The sequence below is a fragment of the Grammomys surdaster genome, unplaced genomic scaffold, assembly GCF_004785775.1.
Source record: "Grammomys surdaster isolate TR1022 unplaced genomic scaffold, NIH_TR_1.0 125977, whole genome shotgun sequence".
In the NCBI taxonomy this organism is placed as follows: Eukaryota; Metazoa; Chordata; class Mammalia; order Rodentia; family Muridae; genus Grammomys; species Grammomys surdaster.
In genome coordinates this window covers 2,765,377-2,784,812 of record NW_021620793.1, presented here as the reverse complement: position 1 = coordinate 2,784,812, position 19,436 = coordinate 2,765,377, and the positions used below count along the sequence as shown (strand labels likewise).

The 19,436-nt window shown below is 49.9% G+C and overlaps 1 protein-coding gene across 2 annotated transcripts in view; it reads left to right on the top strand.

Annotated features, from left to right (window-relative positions):
• Kazn (kazrin, periplakin interacting protein) overlaps positions 1 to 19,436 on the top strand; it is a 361,892-nt gene that overhangs the window by 321,226 nt on the left and 21,230 nt on the right. The window contains exons 7-8 of one of the 2 annotated variants that reach the window (XM_028753965.1): positions 2,635 to 2,685; positions 4,165 to 4,288. In XM_028753965.1, the coding sequence (XP_028609798.1) occupies positions 2,635 to 2,685; positions 4,165 to 4,288 (175 nt within the window). Of the gene's footprint in view, positions 1 to 2,634; positions 2,686 to 4,164; positions 5,188 to 19,436 lie in introns of those variants that run through there. The other variant, XM_028753966.1, reaches the window with a different exon arrangement.

Here is a 19,436-nt window from a genome sequence, read left to right as displayed (position 1 = left end):
ACAGAAGTGTCTTCAGGTACATAGGAAGGCCTTTTGTTTTTCCTTCTTTCTTTCTTATTTGTTTTTATTGTATGTGCATGAATGTTCTGCCTGCATGTGTATGTCAGCGCACTGTCTGTGTGCATGGTGCCCAGGGAGGCCAGAAGAGGGCATCAGGTTCCCCTGCAACTGGAGTTATAAGATGGTTGTGAGCCACCATCTGGGTGCTAGGGACTGAACCCAGGTCCTCTGCAAGAGTAGCAAGTGCTAACCACTAAGCCATCTCACCAGCCTGGGAACGCATTTTCAGAAACACAAGTTCATATTGTTCTATCAGCCAACAGAACGTATGAAAACTATTTCTTGCTGACTATAGTTATTTGCCTCAGACACTCAGGAGAAGGACATGCTATGTATGATAACCCATAATAAGCAAGTGCATAAGGTTATGAAAAACTTTCCCAGATACGCATGAGGGAAACCTTTTCCCCATCCACAGTGATCATGAAGAGTGCTTATTATCAAAGTAGCTACAATTACAAGGACTGGCGAAGCGCCTCAGTTGTTCAAGCGATTGCTGTGCAAGCAAGAAGAGCTAAGTCCAGTCCTCAGAATCCACATTAAATTGGATTCAGGCACAGTGGTGTGCACGTGTAACCCCAGCACTGAGAAGGTGGAGACAGAAGGGTCCTTGGGGGCTCTCTGTCCCGCCAGCCTTATTTAACCCGTGAGCTCAGGCCAGTGAAAGACCCTGTCTCAATAATGTTTCCTGAGAAATGATGCTGAATTTGGCCTCTGGGCTACACACACACACACACACTCCTTCACACACTCACCCACATGTGCACAGACACACACAAAATCTCTAAGAGGAAACCCAGCCTGCTTGGGCAGCCGTGGGATAACATCACAGCATCCGCGGCAAGGCTAGGATCCCTTCTTTTCTGTAGGCTGTGAAGAGGCAATGTGTCTTCTCTTCTCCATAGTCTAGGGGGTGAGGCTGACAGATGATAGAGAGCAAGGGAAACCCCTCCAGTGTCTCTGTCATCCGTTATTCAATTGAAAGGACTCTAGTGGACAGACGGCTGCCTACTCTTACCACACAGGTGGAGAGTCCCCGTCTTAGACCGACACCCTTTGACAGACAGGCTGACCATCTCCTGGTGACCCTAAGGCTCTCAGGGACAGGAATATCCTGACAGATCCACCCATAGGAGGACTCCCAGCCAGCAGAACTGCATTTGGTACGGGCCAGCCTCAGCCCATACTTGCTGCCAGAGGCAGCTTGTATATGTTTAGGAAAGATGCTATTGCAGAGGAGCTGTCTTGGCTATCTGCAGACTGAGTTCTGTTTGCAAACCTTGAGACCGAATGGCAGGCTGAACTGCCGTTTGTTAAATTTCTCCAAAACTATTTGTTGCCTATCTCAACAGGCGTGTGCATAGGTAAACTAAAGGGCCAGAAATGGCTCCAGGTGGCCCTCTGTCCTTGAGGATTTGACCTGGTACCAAAAAGGTCAACACAGACTGGAATAAAGGATACCTCACACGCTGGCCACTAATTAGAGCCAAAATGAGGACTCAATACAGGGACATTAGATGTCCTTGTAGACACCTTAGTCCAAGTGACTCTTGATTTCTTCCTAGGTATTGAGCTTGTAATTCCAGAAACAACCACCAGGAGTCTCCCTAGTAATGCCTTTTATAATTTCAACGGGCTGTTGGCTCCCAGGTAGAGCAGCTGTGATTTCGGGATATAATAAAAACTTTTACACATCCACAGGCTATTAAGGGGCTCCGTTCCTACCCACCTGGGATATAGTTGGTGACCCATGGAAATGTCCTACCTACCCACAGGCTATCTGGTGTTCCCCACAAAGGATTGGAAAGGGGCCCAGACTTGTGTGAATGGCAGTCCTAAGGCACAGGACTCAGTGTGCGCTTGCTGTGGAGCCCTGTCTAGAATAAAGCACAGAGCCAGGAGAAATCAGACCCCCACGAGTTTGAGTCCCAACTCTACTTGCTATTAGCTCTGTAAGAGATTGTCATTGGGCTCTTACTTACACTTAAATCCCACTAGCAGTTTCTGACGGCCCACAAAGTAGGTGTGTTGGTTTCGGGATAAGTTACTGACCATTTGGTCTGCTGAGTCCATTCTTTAATTTGGTTTTTTGTTTGTTTGTTTGTTTGTTTGTGTGTTTGTTTTATTTTGTTTTATTTTTTCTTTTCAATGCTGGCGAATAGAACTCAGGGCTTGGCTTGCCGCGTCCATCACCGATCTCAACTCCCTCCCTCTCCCCCTTAGAATACTTCCATTAAAGTGGATTGCTTTACTTAGGAAAACAGATACCTAGCAGAACTAACCTTCCGGTTGAACACATGAACCAATTAAGGCAGAAACTTAAGCCTCAAAGGATTAAGGGTTGAAAGGCCAGGAGGGAGAGCTCCTCGGGTCCCCTGATTGATGAGGCTCAGGCCCCATCAGTGAGCTGTGTGGAAGGCCAGAGGGACATTCCAGTTGGATCTCCACGTAGAGGCAGGGCAGCCCTGGAGGAGTTGGTGGCTTCCTTCCAGGGAAGACTCCCATCCTCACGGGCCACCTGTGCCCTCATGTGTCCTGTGTCTGCTGCTTCATCTTCTTCTCCTTTGGCTATAGGGCGACAGTCCCGGCCCAGTTCAGAAGAGCCTGCACAACCCTATTGTACAGGTGGGTATAGCTTCCCTGGGTGCCTGGATCCTCCCTCCACCCTCAACTTGACCTCTCCCAGCCTTGTTGCTCTGAACTGTCAATCATCCCAATGCCAATTTTGGACTGCTAAGACAGAAAGGAATAGAGCGCCCTCTCTGAGTCACACGTGCTCTGGCACCTGAGCCAGCCTCGGCATGCACTCTGTCTGACCTGTAAGCCCACTGTGCACGCCAAACATCCTGTATCCTGTAAGCCCACTGTGCACGCCACACATCCTGTATCCTGCTGCTGTGGCGAGCATCTTCCCCTTGCATCTAGGTCTCTGAATTATCATTGATTTCATTCTTCAAAGACGGAACCACAGGCAGTGGGCATTTCCAGCCCTGGCTGCTGGTAGGTCTGCCCCCATTTTTATGACCAGTATGAGAAAGGCACACAGGAGAACTTGAGGGCAGCATCTCTTGTGTTATGATGTTTCACATTTTCTGGCTGTGCACCATCCATCTGCATAGGGTTCACTTAGAAAAGACCCTCAGATGTGTGTGTGTGTGTGTGTGTGTGTGTGTATGTATATATGTATATATATATATATTCTTTAATAACTTAATTTTTGTTTCATGTGCATTGGTTTTTTGCATGCATGTTTGTCTGTGTGAAGGTATCAGATCTCCTGAAACCATAGTTACAGATAGTTGTGAGCTGCCATGTGGGTGCTGGGAATTGAACCTGGGTCCTCCAGACAAGCAGTCATTGCTCTTAACCACTGAGCCATCTCTCCAGCCCTAGACTACAGACATCTTGAATGCAGATTTCTGGGTCCTACGGAATGGGAATTCCAGCCTAGACTGGAGTCAGGGGCCATATTCCCAGACATTCTAAAGTGTTCTATGGGCCTCAAATCTATAGTTTATGCCCTACCCTTTCTGTAGATAGTACCAACCACATGTAAACACTTGGCCATTTGTAAAACTTCCTGCAGGTGCTACCCTACAGCTCCAGTTTCAAGGTCATTGTCAGGGTTCCTAGGCTGGCCCCATTCTGCACTGCTATGTACTAAGGCTCTGTAAACATCCCGTCCACCCTGCATCAGAGTGTTTGCGAGTAGTAGTCAGGGCTATGAGTATGCGCCTGTAGGCCCTTGACTGGTCCTGTAGGTCATCAAAGGGAACTTAAATGATAGTAAAACTGCAAGCCACTAGGGCAGCTCCGTGCCACCACATGGCTGTCAAGCCAGGATCTAGCCTAAGCATCTTTGCCTGACATCAGTGATTCGCTCAGGACAATCTTGAGTGGGTTCTGTTACTACCGATGAGAAGCTTTAAAACTAACTGAGGTTTGCTCAGAGGGGAAGGGACAGACTCCAGGACTCCAGCCCCAGAGCCCATCTTCTTACCTACATTCTCCATCCCTCACTGCGTTCCTGACCGTGACTTACGTATGCACAGCTGCCCTCCCCACCAGGCTAACTTCGCCTTTGTTCTTCTCCTTCGGCTTCAGTCACTAGAGGATCTTGAAGACCAAAAACGGAAAAAGAAGAAGGAGAAGATGGGATTTGGCTCCATCTCTCGAGTCTTCGCCAGAGGGAAGCAACGGAAGTCTCTCGACCCGGGCCTCTTTGATGGTACCGCCCCTGATTATTACATAGAGGAAGACGCGGACTGGTGATAACCCACCGCCCTTCGCCCATTGCCCACGGGCGTGTCTGTGTGCGGATGAGCCATGGAGCGTGCGAAAGTGTGTGTGCGCGTGTGTGTGGGGTTGCGGAGCCTCCGTGGGGTGTGTGTAGCCAAGCGCCTGGAACAGGCAGAAACACAAATGTGACCCCGCCCCCTCCGCGTCGTCACCTCTGTAATCGATGTACATACCGCAAACCGTGTGTGACTCTGTCAACCCTGTTGTCTCTGAGCGATACACTCGTTTGTTTTTCTCCTTTGTTTTGTTTTTCAACGTTTTGGGGGTTTTGTTTGTTCGTTATTTGTTTAATCCGTTGTGTTTTTGTTTTTAATTTGCCCCTTTCTCCTCCCTCCTCCTTTTTATGAAACTTGAACACTTGAAGGACTGCTGTGTATTTGTAAATAACAAACGTAGTGTGCACTTTGTGCTTGTAAAAGTCCCTGGTCCAGCCGCTACTCTTGCAACCCATGTCGCCAAGGACATGGTCTATTTTTCATGTCCCCTTCCTCCCGACCCTTCTTCAGTGTGAACGTGTGGGACCAGACCCTGTTCTCGGGGTGTGCCCGAGTCACTTTAACCACAAAAGCACCCAACCATCGTCGTCAGGGTAAGGTCACTCTGCAGAGACTTGTGAGCACATCCAAGACTTCTTGGCTGGGCTACAGTGTTTATAAGGGGGTCATATGGGCTCTTTTTAATGGCCTGCCTGTTTTTAAATTGTGTTGCTGTTTCTTTCTTTATGGAACAAAAAGAGAGAAAGAAAACTGTCGCATTTAATTTATTTGCACAAATGCAGAAAACGTATTCTATCTAAATTATTACGTAAATATTGGAATGTATATTTTTCCACGGGGTGGGCGGGAGGCGGGCGTTTCTGCTGACTTGTCTATTCTGTGTTCATGCCGCTGCAGACACTGTGCAAGGTAGAATTCAGGTGGCTCGAGCTGGGGACCTCAGATGACCAGCTTGCTTATTCTTATTTCTCTTTTCTGTCTCTCTCCCCGCTGCTGTCCCTGCATGAGAGGACTCCCACCTTCTGCTCTGGCCTTTCTCTCTATATATATTCTCTCTTTATTACATATTTATTTATCTGACATACAGATTGTGACTTCAGTGAACAGAGCACTAACAGTCACATTGTCCTTCTCTTGGGCCTGTCTTTGGAGTCATGTTGATTGAGTCCAGGGAGGGAGAGCCTGGGGCACATCCACGGGGTCTAACCGGACATCTGGGCTTGAGTCAGTGGGTAAGAAGCCTCCGGTGGCACACACAATGCCTCGCCATCCTTAGTTATTCAGAACACAGGCTAGGCCAGTGTCAACAAAGAAAGGATGCCCACCTTTCTGGGAAGGGCTGTTGGGGACAGTATCTAGCTTGCGATCCCTCTGCCATCTTTTGTCCGGTTGGCTTCTTTGGCCACGTGTGGACTTTCCCATGATCCCCGAGCTTTGTCCTTTGATTAAATCAACAGCTCAATCAGACTAATCCCAAGAGTGCTGGCAGGTGCCTGTGCCTGTTTGTGGGGCCAGCAGTGTCCCCCATGGGGCCTGACCAGGCATGGAGAACCCATTCCAGCCAGTACTACCCTACTCCCACCCGGAACTCAGTTTCCTCTTTCTCACCCTCCCTTTTAACTGATCTTAAACCACTAACGACTCAGCCCACACCCCTCGTGGCCACTGCGGTGCTCCCACTAACGCTAATGGAAACATTCTCCACTCCTGAAAGGAGATTTTTCAAAGCTAGATGGATCATCTGGAATATATAGGATCTCGTGTCCAAAGTCTCTAAAAACAAAGCCAAAAAGCCCCCACCAGGTCACCTCTTCCCTCCCAACCTGGCCCCAGAGACAAGAGAGAGCAGGCAGGGACATCTAATGAGCCTCCCTGTGTACACAACCCTTTCAGCTCAGCTGATCAACCCAGCCTGGTGGTGAGGGAGAGAGGCCAGAGCTGGCATCAGAGGGGGGGGGTCTTAGAAAACACTACCCCCCCACTGAATTTTTGGGTTTTATTTTATTTTGTTTTTAGGGTTCCCCACCTCCTCCCCCACCACCACCTTCCTTTTACTTACAAGAAAATAAGATCGCAACCTCTCCTGGTAATGACTTAGTCATTCTTTTTCATTTCAGTTTTTTTTTTTAATTAGGAGATCATCCTATGAGTTACAAAGGATGATTTTATTTGAGAGAACCACATCAACTAGGGACTGAGTTATGGGTAACTCTAGATGAAAATGACCTTTTCCCATGGGGGAGGTTTCTCGAAGGCATGGATGCAAAATATAAAATATTAAAAAAAAGTCTAAATAAAGCTTATTTTAAAATATGATGGAATTCTATGTGATTTGATTGCTTCTCCGTTGCTCCAAGGGGGAGCCATGTCCCACCAGTGTCCCACCAGGAGACACGCCTTGCATGACCACCACACTATGAATTCCTAGGCTGGGTGACGGGAAGGACTGGGGAAAGCTGACTGGAAGCTGGTTGGATGCTAAGTCCCCTGGAGGAGGCCAAGCCAGGTGGACTCCCAGAACATCTTACCTGGGTCACCTCTCCTAATTTGGAGGCGCAGTCGGCACTGGAGCTGCCCACATTGTAATGCAGCACCTCCCAGCTCAGGATCTCCCACTTCCTGGAGCTCAGAGCACCCTCCCCCCTCAGCTTTCATGGCCTCCTTTCCCTCCCCTCACACTGTCCAGAGGTCAGAGCTGTCTGTGGCTGTGATTTTCCTCAGGCCTCAACAGACCTCAGTGTCCCGAGTCCTCAGGCAGGCAGTGGTTTAAAAGAGATATCAGGGTCCAGGGCAGAACAGACAGGGCTTTTTTCTCAGTTTCACAAGATTCCCTCCCCCGAAAGAGGGAGCAAAACTCTGGTTTCCTCATATGCCCTAAGAAGAGCCAATCTAGGAAACCTCACATCCTGGTTGAGGCCAGTGGCCTCAGTTTCCGTTTTGAGCCCAGAAAGGAGACTCGTAGGAGAATGTATTTGAATGCCTTTTCTAGCTCTGTGGCAGACAGCATTGACAAAGACACATCGTGCTCCAAGATCAATGGAGTGTCAGGGGCAGGGATGGTAGGGACGATAAGGGATTTTGACCATCGGAGTTCTCAATGGCCGTGCCTTTAGAGGGGAAACTGCCAATGTCAGCACTCCGTAGAATCAAAGGCTTTTATCTCTCCAGCGACTGTAGCCAGCAGCCAGGATTGAGAATCTACCGCAAGGCGGGCATGTTCGTACCCGAGACGCTGTAGTCTGTGCCTGGCCTCATGCAGACATGACTAATCAATCAGATTCCTCCCTACCCATCCAAGAGTAGCCTCAGACCTCTTGTTTTCCAAAGCCTCAAGTATTTGTCAGACTTGCAAGGATGAAGTTTGTTTGCTAGTCCAGAATTAGCCTGGCCTCTCCACACTGGTTTAAAAAAAAAATTTTAAAACATGGGAAAGATTCATGCTCAGAAAAGCATGATTTGGTCAAAGTTCAAGGTGGTCCTTGTATAGCTCTACCACTTAAGAGTTGGGTCACACTGACTCAAAAGTTCCCCCCACTGCCTTTGTGCTTTTCTCTTGTCAACAGCAGTGCTAGAGTGGTGGTGGGGGTAAAACCCAGAGCTTTGTTCACTCTAGGGAAACACCCAACCACTGAGCTACACTGCCCCACCAGCACCTCCTTAATGAAAGAATACCCTCCAAATGGCACCTATTAGTCTGACACTGGAGTGGAGTCACCCAGAGCATCCAAAGCCAGTGTTCCTGCTGTGCAGGTTGTATGCTGTTCCTTAGGAAGGTACTGAGGTCCTGGGCTAACAGGTGACTGATACCCTTGGCTTGTGCAGTACTCAACCTCCAGGGTCATCCTCAGTAGCCTTTCTGCATGCTTTCCCGATCATACTACCAGGCTCCGACCCGTGTAACAAGTAACAGTAGCAGCAATAATATCTAACATTCATTACGTATTTGCCATGGGCCAGGCTCCATGCTGTGTGCTCACCACATATTAACTCGTTAACCCACAGCCTGTGTTACCCATGAGGAATCTGAGGCTAAGTCACATCTGTGAGTGTGGGGATTGTAGGTGTGCACTGCTATGCCTGAATTCGTCAGTGCTGGGCATGGAACCCAGGGCTTTGAGCCAGGGAAGTCTGGCTGAACTGGGAGGGTTCTATAGGTATGCCTGCCCGCTGAGGTGCCTTCCTGCTCAGAGGACCTGGCTTGAAGACCCCACCCCACTCGCTCACACAATGCCTTCTGACCCAGCCTGGTACTACGTTACTGTTAGAACGTAGTCTTCCCGTCAGCTTTATTTCGTGCTCCCAAAAGTCCTACCCCCTACACAGTAGATTCAGGCTGGGGTCCAGAGCAAGCTCAGCGTCCTTCCTCCTGACCAGAAGGGCACCAGTATCACCTGCCTTTGTCCTGTTGGCCAAGCCCAATCCTGTCGTACCTGAGCTACGGACTTGAGAGCCAGCTCCTCTCCAGCAGGGCAAGCCATATGGTACCCCAACACTGATGGATGCATCAGCAAGTGGCCCAGGGCTGCCCCCCTCAACACTGTGGCACTAGCCCACTGTTGTTAGCTTTATCTGTGCTCTGGGAACCCAGGCGAGGGCTGGCTGCACTGTAAAATCTTAGCCTTTGGAAATAGAAGGCCGTGTGGGAGACTCACGTGTGTTAGACATGTGCTGTGCCACCAAATATCATTACCCAGGACTCTTTGTTGTTGTTTTTGTTTTTGTTGTTTTTTTTGGGGGGGGTATTGAGACAGGACTCAGTATGTTGTCTAGGCTGGTCTTATATTTGAAATTCTCCTGCCTCAAACTTTCGGGTAGCTGGCATCATAAACAGACACCATCAGGTCTGGCTTTCAAACAATATGTTTTTTGAACACCTTAAACGTACATTTTAACTAGAGAGACGTCACAGAGCCTCCCTGTTACCCCACATCCCTCTCTATTATGACAAATGACTCTAGAGTTCTTTCATCTTGGACCTCCACTAGGTGGCGTCCTTCCACCCCCAACCTGATAAAGGACGGCTATAGAAATGTGCACTATAAAATAGCTCCTTGTGAGCATAGGAAGAACCTCAGTGGCTGGCTGGTAGTGGTTCACATCTTTAATTCCAGCCCAGAGACAGATTTCTGAGTTCAAGGCTAGCCTGGTCTATAGAGCAAGTTCCAGGACAGCTAGGACTACACAGAGAAACCCTGTCTCAGAAACAACCATTAAAAAAAGAGTATCAGTATGGCAGATGATCTTTAGGTATCAAAGTCATGGCATGCACCACAGCAAATTGAGGGAGGGGCCTGCCTCTGTGATGGCCACTGGGATGTGGTGATGGCCTCCTCGGCTACCCTTGCATGGTGGTGTCCTGAGGTCCAGATAAGCAGCTTGGGTTCTCCACAGCTGTACACAGCTGTATCCCAGAGAACAAGGTCGCCAGAGAATTAGTGTTTGAGAAGCAAGCCCAGAGCTCTGGGATATAGTTCAGGGGTCTAATAAAGTACCTGCCTAGCATGGTGTCCATCTCAAGTACCACCTAATAATAACACATGGGATATGAAGGCAGTGGCTCAGAAGACCAGGGCCACCCTTGGCTGTATTAGAAGCTGAGGCCAGCCTGGGCTGCACCAGACTGTATCTAACTCACATGCACACACACACACACACACACACACACACACACACACACACACTGGGGGTGGTAGGGACATCAGGATGAAGTCTTTTCTAGTGAGTTTTGGTTTGAGGAACTTCCTCGTTGCTTTCTAATGCATCACAGGAGGCAGAGGACGTTACTAGGAAACAGCGGTTGAGGACCATGGTATCAGGGAAGCAAATTGTATGCAGTTCCCCAAGCACATGTGACAGATGGGTCTTTGGGAAGCCATTGTCCCACTGCAAGGACCCTTGCAGTTTCCAGTAGGTATCAGGCCATGTCTGGGTCTTTTTTTTTTTTAAGTATAGACTAAAGAAAGGCATACATACATATATATGGAGAGAGAGAGAGAGAGAGAGAGAGAAGTAGAGGCCTGCCATGAGCTCTGGAGAGAGGGGGGAGGGAATGAGGAGAGAGCAGGAGCAAGAAGGCAAGAGCGAAAACAAGAGCCCATGTCTGGGTCTTAACTTCCAGCTCTGCCTTCACTCCTGATATTAAGTGAGGTATGTGGTCCATGATCCTCAGTAAGCTTGTCTGTACAGTGCATGCGCCCCTCCTTCTTACAAGTTCAGAGGTGAAGCTCAACTCTTTTACAGACCATGATCTGTGCTTCCTGACTTGTAATGGGTTTAAGTTCAGTGGGAGGTAGGAAAGGGGGCTTGAGATGGGGCCACAATATCTATGCCCAAGAACCAACTATTGGTTTACTGTCTGAAACAACTAACCCAGCGCTTGTTCCTGGAGGGACGGCAAGGGCATGGGGTATGGGAACTCGAGTCCCTCCAGCTCCCAATCCTAAGTGTACGTTCATCTCCAGAGTTACAGTGAAGAAACATCCACTCAGCTCCTCTGCTCTGCAGTAGGGAGGCTTAGACTTTGGCCATGAAGTCACGAGTCCCAGCAGAATCCTGCCTCGTCTCCCATATTGAGAGAGACTTTGCTCATGGCTATCATGCAGAGATGTGTACCCAGGGAAATAGTCACTACCCAAGGCTATGTCCCTGAAACAGAAACTCAGGGTCACCAAGGTATGGCTTTTATAAGGGCATGTGTTCTAGCAGCCATGGCTAGCCTGGTCTAGCAGATGTGTGCCATCAGCCATGGCTAGCCTGGTCTAGCAATGAGGTCTCTCTCTCTCTTGCTCACTATGAGTTCTTTCCACTCCCCTCTTTCTTCCAGGAACTCTCCAAGAGAAATGTATACAGTCTAACCAATGCACAGAGAGGCGAAGTTCTTGCCTAGCATCATGGAGCTAGGAAGAGACAGAACCTTGTCTGGATGCCAAGAATCTCCTCTTGGTGGCATTGCTATATGGTTTCAGGTGAACTCCTGACATCAAGGACCCCACTAGGGCCAGCCAACTAACAGAAAACCAAAAAATAATAAAAATCCAGAAAGCCTCAATAGGAGGGTAAGACCAAGCCCTGAGGATGTCATCTCTATGGGTCAGTCTCTTGACCCAAAGAAGATGAGTCATGAATAGGAAGTTTGTAAATTGTGTTCCAGGGAAGTCTTGTGGGGGGGAGGGGGTTGGGGGGAGAGGGGGGGGGGGGGCGGGTCCTCAGAGATCTAAGGGCTCTTATAGCTACTGAATGATTAGCAGGATGGGCTATAAACTGTCTTCAACCAGAGCTGGGGACTTATACACCAGCCTTCTGAGTAGGGGTCCCATGACATAATAAGTGAAGGAAACAGAAAAGGTAGAAGTTTGGGGAACACAGGTAGACCAGTAGTCGGTTCTAGGGCACATCCCACCACCCTGCTGAATTGGGAGGCCTGAGGTTAAGACCCCAGGATTTTAGACCCATACTTGGCATGCTTTCCAGCACAGGTTGAGCGCTGGTTCCAGGGTAGAGGCTGAAAAGGCAGCAACATGCCTGTGTAAATGTTTTGCAGAGCTGACATAGTCACCACAGGGAAGGCTGAGAAACCACAAGCAAACAGGAGCCCAGGTTACTCAGACAAAACTCTGCTAGGAGCCCTGAGGGGCCCTGCTGAGCAAAGCCAACCAGCTAGAACAATGTGTCTGCTGCCAGCCTCAGAAGCCTGCAGCAGAGTCACAAAGAAGTCCTCCATGTGGCTTAGATGTGTTCAACCAGAAGGCAGGGTGTATAAGACAGGAGTTCTAAGCTTGCCATCCTCTGTGGACAACCCCTCCTCTTTGGCCCACCCATGTTTGTTCTGAGCATCAGGTAGACCTGTAGGCTTAGCTGGGAGCCGTGGTGTCACATGGACACCAGCCTGTGAACACCAAACATCAAACAACAGTTTGGTGGAAGGGTTGGGGTAACAGTAAGGCATGGATCTACTGCTAGGAGCCAGAAGCTGTCTGCCCACACCCTGCCTCAGGCTTCTGAGGAGGCTGGACCTTCCCCAGTCCAGATGCCCAACACCCCTCTCCCAGTTTGATCTTGGACTCTGTGACCATGGGCGAATTGTTTTCCCTCTCTGAGCCTCAGGTTTTCTTGAAAGACACACCAGGCAGAAGTAACTCCTCTGTGGCCCGTCATCTCGGAAGCTCCTGGACTGGGTTTACATAGGGCTTTGTCTGCAGCCTACTCTGGGCCTTCACCCCTGGTCCACACATTGCTGCTTGATCCCAAGTTCTGGCTTCCTGAACCTTTACATATGACATCATTTGGATGAAAGTTTGGAACGATAAGACAGTGCACAAGCTGGGACGGGTACTCATGTGAATCTTTCGGGTGAGGCCTGCAGGCCGTTTCCAGGGTAGGAAGACAATGCAGGCTCTAAAGAGGACCACTCCCCACAGCCCTTCTCCACATCTGACAGATGGTATATGCCCTTCCTTTACCCAGGAAATACGTAAAGGGAAGTAGGGGCTTTGGAAAGCCTGCAAGGTGAGGCCAGGGACCCTCCCTAGAAACCTGTGAACCACAGCAAGACTGCGTTTAGCAACCCTGCTCCCAGGTTAACTCTTTCACGGTTGATGGCTGTCTTTCACTGGCACATAAGGTAGAATTAGGAGTGCTGGTTCTAGGTCTGAACTTGGTCACCATTCTCACTACCTAGTAATTTTCAACAAGGTATTCAACTTGTGGGGCCTCAGTTTCTGCAGCTGCACAATGGGGAGAATAAGATAGAGGTCCGAGGCTTCTGCAGGGATGATGTCCACACAGCAGGTTCAGCCCAAACAGAGGTGACCTTGATCAACTGGTCACCGGCCATCAGGTAGGCAGGACGCCTCCTTGTACAAATCAGGGTCAGCTAAGTGCAGCGGTTGCTGCAGCTACCCAGCCAGCCCAGGTATAGGAGACAAGAGAACTGGGTTGGAGGGCTCTTAGTAGCCTCTGCACTGCCCCCCCCCGTAATAATGGATGGGAGGGACTTGCCTGTAGACAAAAAAAAAGTGCTCATGTCTAACCTAGCACTGAGACCCAGGGCTTCCCATTCTCAAACCAATGCCTTGAGCTGCAGCGTAATATTCAACTGGGAGGGTGGAAAATCTTGGTCAATAAATTCGAGGAATTGTATTGTAGATTTTAACAGAGTGTATTCATTCAGGAAGGCCCTTAAGAGGTTCTGCAAACCAGAAGAACATCTTGCATTCACCCATTCAGTGTCTCCCAGATTTAGCTAAACCCAGAACCAGGTCTTTTAATCCAGCTATGTGGATCGTACCCTGAGAATCAGTGGAGCATATGATGCCCTCTGACACCTTTTGGTCCAGTACTCTGTGCTGTGAGGTGCTGATTCAGGGACTCTTTAGGGAGGTCTGAGTATACTTACTCGTCCTAGCACTGCCGAGACATGGAAGCCCCTGAGATGCATGTCTGATGGACCAGCGCACTTAAAACGTGAGGTGAAAAACCAGGCACAGTAGCGCATGCCTGTAACTCCAGAACCAACAGGCAAAACGGAGCTGGAGCTGTATCGCCACTGGCAGCATGCCTGCCTGACATGGATGAAGGCCTCGGCTCCATCCTCGTCAGCCCCCAAGACTGAGTGTGGTGACCTGTAATCCCAGAACGTAGGAAGGGGAGGCAAGATTGGGAGTTCAAAGTCATTCTCGGCTACCTACCTAGCGAATTTGAGACCAGCCTGGGCTACAGGAAACCCTGTCTCTTAAAAACAAACAAAAGACAAAAAGAGCCAGGTGCCAGGTTAGGCAACTATAGGTGTAGTTTGTGCATTCTGAGCCCTGCGCAGAGGGACACAAGGATCCCCAGCGATTAGCGAAGAGGCTGAGATTGGGGGGGGGTGCATTTCTCATCCTGCTGCCTTCTGTTTCAGCTGTAGGAGGTTTTGCATCTGTTACATAGGGCCCAGGAATGGGCAATTCCATCCTCCCAGTGTCTGGGTCTCTTACCCTCTAGGGCACACTGTGGGAATTCTGGGCTGCCTAATTGCTGACCTTGGCGTGAGTTAAGCATGTTGGATTCACATTCAAGTTGGCCCTGCTTGAGAACAGAGCCAGCATTCTTCCTCGTTAGGAGGCTGGCACCTCTGGGGAATCTTGGAACAGATCATCCGGACACTTTAAGGGTCAGAGGAAGGGAGAAAGCAGCTTCTGACAAGGGTCACTGCAGGGAGTCAGAGTCACAAAGATAGGGAGGACACAAGACAAAGTGACCATGTGGGGTTACTAGGGTGGAGTTTCTCAACCTGTGGGTCGGGACCCCCTTCTGGGGTTCAACGACCTTTTCAAAGGGGTCATCTAAGACGATCTGAAGACATGGATATTTAATTATGATTCCTAACAGTAGCAAAATTACAGTTATGGGATAGCCATGGAAGTCATTTTATGGTTGGGGGGTGGTGTGTCACCACAACCTGAGGAACTGTGTTGAAGGAACTGTATCTAGGAAACGGACAGACAGATGGGAGAGATCATGGACTGCAGTGAGTTAACCCCAGCTTCCTTCCTCCTGCCCGGTGTGTGCAGGAAATGTACGTTTAGTGTCCACTGTGGTAGCAGAATTGACAAGCATCCCCCTGCTGCAGAAAGGAATATAAGCAAGATCCATCTCAGGAGCCAGTACCTCAGAGTCTCCGTCTCTCCCTCTGTGAGGTGGAGACGGGATGCCTCAGCTGTTGCAAAGTTGATACAGTACATGGAGAAAAGGGCCTAACGTTCCAGCAGCTTGTCTTGGGGCTACAGGAGACTCTGTGAAAGTGAACCTAGGCTGGCAACTAAGGGTTGGCTCCACCCCTGCCAGAGTCCCCTGCTCACAGTGGGGATTCCCTATGCTCCCCTGTCCTCACCCCCACCCCCAGGTGGTGGCCTTCAGGAGGTTGCAGTCTACCCCTCCGAGGGGGGAAAAGCAATGCATTGTGGGACTTGGTTAAATAGGCTCAAATTTGCTCACATCTGTGTCTCCAGGGCAGCTCTGATAGGCTACGTTGCAAAATGCATGGTGGGGTGACAGGGACTCAGGCCCACCTCCATGAGCTGGCCACATGCCAGTGCTATACTCAGAGGCCTGGGAAGACCCAGCAGACAGGGGAATCAGCGTTGCTGGCAACATCTGGCCCACATAAAGGAAGAGGCCTTAACCAGCCCTAGCAAGCCTGGGGAGGATGCTGGCCAGATGTTTCCAGAGCTCTTGACCTTGCAAGAGGCCACAGATACAATGCAGGACCCCCGCACTTCAACATTCCCCAGTTAGTCTTAGACAAGTGACATCCAGCAAAGGAAGAGATCCCTGGTCCCAGGTCAGGTCTGGGCCCACAACTTTTGCTGACTCCAGACTAGGTAGTTTCTGTGCCCACCTCTCTGGATCCAGACTCTCTCTTGTTGGTAGAGACCTGGGGCCAAAGATGTCCATCCCTGTTCAGCCAGTCATCTGCCCCCTGCCCTTTTCTACTGGGTGGCCACATTCTTCTCCTAATCCTCAACACTGTGCGTGTCTAGCCAATGGGATGGAGAGGACAGGAGTCCTCTCTCAGAACGGCTCTAAGCCCATTATCATTAGGGCTTCCTGAGACTGGGGACCAGCTTCCTGTAGCCGAGGAATGTAGTCACCTTTCACCTTATCTTCCAGAGTGGCAGAATCTCAGAGACAAAGCATAGACTTTACCTTCCAGTGGAGTTGCCCATGGGCCTGGTACAGTGGACTCCTACTGTCCCAGAGCCCCCAGGAGAATGTGCGCCCACCAGCATGGAGAGCTGTTCTAAGCCAGGGCTGGGAACAGGGAGTCAACAGGAGGACAAAGGCTTGCCTTTGGGCAGAGAGAAGTGAGGAAAGCTGGAGACGATGGCATGGTGTGACGTTGAGTGCCTACTGTCCCAGGCATGTGCTTGGCACTTCACATAAATGCATTAAGTCATCCTACACACAGTGTCTCTGAGTCTACAGCCTACGTGCCAGGCTTAGGGCTGGGGTCAAGGATGTCAATATCAATTAAGAGGTAGCCTCAATTTTTTTAATTGAGTCCTCGCTAAAGTCCTTGAATCGAATATCACTGTCTCAGGCTCGAATACGGGGAAACTGAGGCTCAGAGAGGCAGCATAGTAGCCCAAGACGGAATAAGCTATAGGTGAGATTTGGGGTGTGACACACTATTGCACCCCACCCCTTTACGAACAGACATGATCGGAGCTGGTAACGGCACAAGCTGTTAGAACAGGAAGACGGCTGGCAGGAGGAAACGGGAAGGACAGAGAAGGCCCTTGCAAGAGAAGTTTCCTGGCATCCTCTGCCCCAGGCTGTGGCTCCAGCTGAAGGTATTCATGGATCCTAAAGGGGCTTCAGCCAGCTGTGGCATCACATCAGCCATGGCTGCAGGCACAGCTGTGACTCTGTAGGATCAGTATGGGACAGGTCAAAGTGGACAGCCATCTTCCCTTGGCACCTTCTTGTAATGTCCATGCTGAAAGAACTATGCCACCTGAGCCCCATGGAAACTTTCACCACTGGGGAAGAAATCAACTAGCCACTGCCCAGCGACAGGCTTGCAAGCCTGCCTTAGTTCTTGGTGCCATAAATAAAGGAACTTAACTCTAGCCTAGAGAGCTTCTGGGGCAGTCAACTGTGAAGAATTTTGAGGGGACATCAAGGCTGTGTGATGGTTTGCTTTAAATGGCAAGATGATTCCAGAGGAGTCAGATACTGTGATGCATACCCATGATCCCAGCACTTGGGAGGTGGAGACTGGAGGATCAGGAGTTCAAGACCAGCCTCAGCTACATAGAAAGTTCATTTCGGGAATCAACTACATGAGACCCTGTCTCAAAACTGTAACAACAAATAAAGATAATGCTGGCAAACGAAATGTCCCCAAGTGCCTCACCCTGGTCTCTGAATTAGCTCAGTAGTGGCTCCTGTATCCTAGTGGGCGTATGGGCTATCACAGTGACCATGGGCTATCACAGTGACCATGGGACAACAGTAGCTGGCTGAGCTCAGCCCAGAGTCATGAGCTGTCTGGAGGATGGTAGAACAGCCATGATAGCATGGTATCAGATAGGAGAGACAGAAACATATGACTTCTAAGTAGGGTTCCAGAGTCTCCAAGATCCTCATCCTCTATCACCCCAACTCTGATCCCAACAGCTGGGCAGACTCAGCCTCACACAGTCTCTGTGTAGAGCCTCTGCTCAAAGAACCTCGCTTCTCACAGAATCTACCTGCCGTGGCCACCTAGGTTCAAGCAGGGTTGCCTAGGAAACATGCTAACAAAAAAGACAGATATGGGAATCTCAGGACAAATGGGGTGGGGGTAAAAAAAAAATAAGCCTCTATAACAGATTAGACCGTAGAAGAACTTCCCAGATAGAGATGTTATTAGGCAGTAGAACAAATTACCAAGGAAGAAATAGGAAATTTTTGGTAACTGGTTTTGTAGAGGCACAATTGCTGGATAACTATGTAATATTGGAAATAATTGCAAAGTACAGAGCCGGATGGAGGCTAGCCACACCCAGGAAGCCAATTCTGTAGAGGAGGGGCCTCAGACGGAGAGATCCTCTGAGGCCAGAGAAGAAGTATGTGATTCTGGGGAAATCGTGAAACAGTGATGTTGGATCAAAGTGACACTTTTCAGCTTTGTCACTTTCTGGGAGGCCTGGTGGCTTAACTGAGGAATATGCTGGGGACCCGTGCTTTATCTTGCTAGCCCCAGTCCTCCAGAGAAGCTACCTGGCCCTGAGCAGAGTGTTGTGGATTGGTGGTGGAACCTGGCCACCTTGTTGCCTGCCTAAGGTCCTGCAGCAGCTTGGTAGCTGCCTGCAGGCTCTGCTTCTGTGCTCACTGGGACCTAAACTGTCGCTGATCCAGTGAGCTGGGACCCCATCTGTTGCTCAGTTTCCTAGGAGCTGTGGCTGAGTGTCCTCAGTGCACTCCAGACCATGCAGTGGCCGTCAGCAGCCATCACAGGTCACTTTCATGTCCTAGAGCGGGGTTTAAAAATAGAAACTCAGCTTTGGTTGTTAAAATGCTGGTGGGGGTTTCCTCATCGCTGGTCAACCACAGGGATCTGTGATCTGAGTCTGGCTGGCTGCTCATTCAGGTTGATCTGAGATCTGAGCCCAGGGGCAGCGCAAGCTACTCTATCCTGGTGTGAGTGTGTGTACTGTTTGCAGGGACCCTGTGGGCCAAGTTCAGGTAAATGGCTCAGTTGCCGGAATGCACTAGACAGCCTGCGGGCAAAGAATGATTGGGGCCTCAGTGTCAGTCACGTGTGGTGGACAGACCTTGCCGCAGGCATAGAGGAAAGGACAAAGAACAGATGACAGTCATGAGGGACAGCCAGCTGCAGGCCTAGGACAGAGGAGGTGGCTGGCAGGAGACCAACCTGCTCCTCCTAATCCTCTTGTTCCTCCTCCTCTTTCTCATCCTCATCCTCTTGCTTCTCCTTTCTCCTTCTCTTCTTCTTCCTCCTTCTCCTCTTCTTCCTTCTCTTCCTATTTCTCCCCCTCCTCCTCTTCCTCCTCCTCCTCCCCCCCCCCCCCCCCTCCCCCTCCCCCTCCTCCTCCTCCCTGCTCCCTTCTCTTAGCTCTCCAGGAAGGCCACCTTGAGAGCACCCCACTCCACTCGACCCCCTCCTCAGTGACTCACTATTGACACGAAAGGAGAGTGCTTAGACCACAAAACAGGTAAACAGAGGCTTTTGAAAGCTGCTGCACTTTCTAGAAACACAAGAATCAGCTGTTAAACATTTGCTTTGATTTAGCACCTTACTAGGTACCGGAGATACCCAGGGCCAACCAGCTCCATCTCCTATGGAAGGGCAGGCTCCAGGGAGACATGGATGCTGGTCCAGTGATTTCAGATATTAAATTGGTTTCCAAGGTGAGAGGGGCCCATGTCAGAAAATGTCCTAAATTAGTAAGAGCTTGTGTATTTGTAATGGAGGTGGTGGAGGTGGTGGTGGTGGTGATGGTGGTGGTGGTGATGGTGGTGATGGTGGTGATGGTGGTGGTGGTGGTGATGGTGGTGATGGTGGTGGTGGTGGTGGTGGTGATGGTGGTGGTG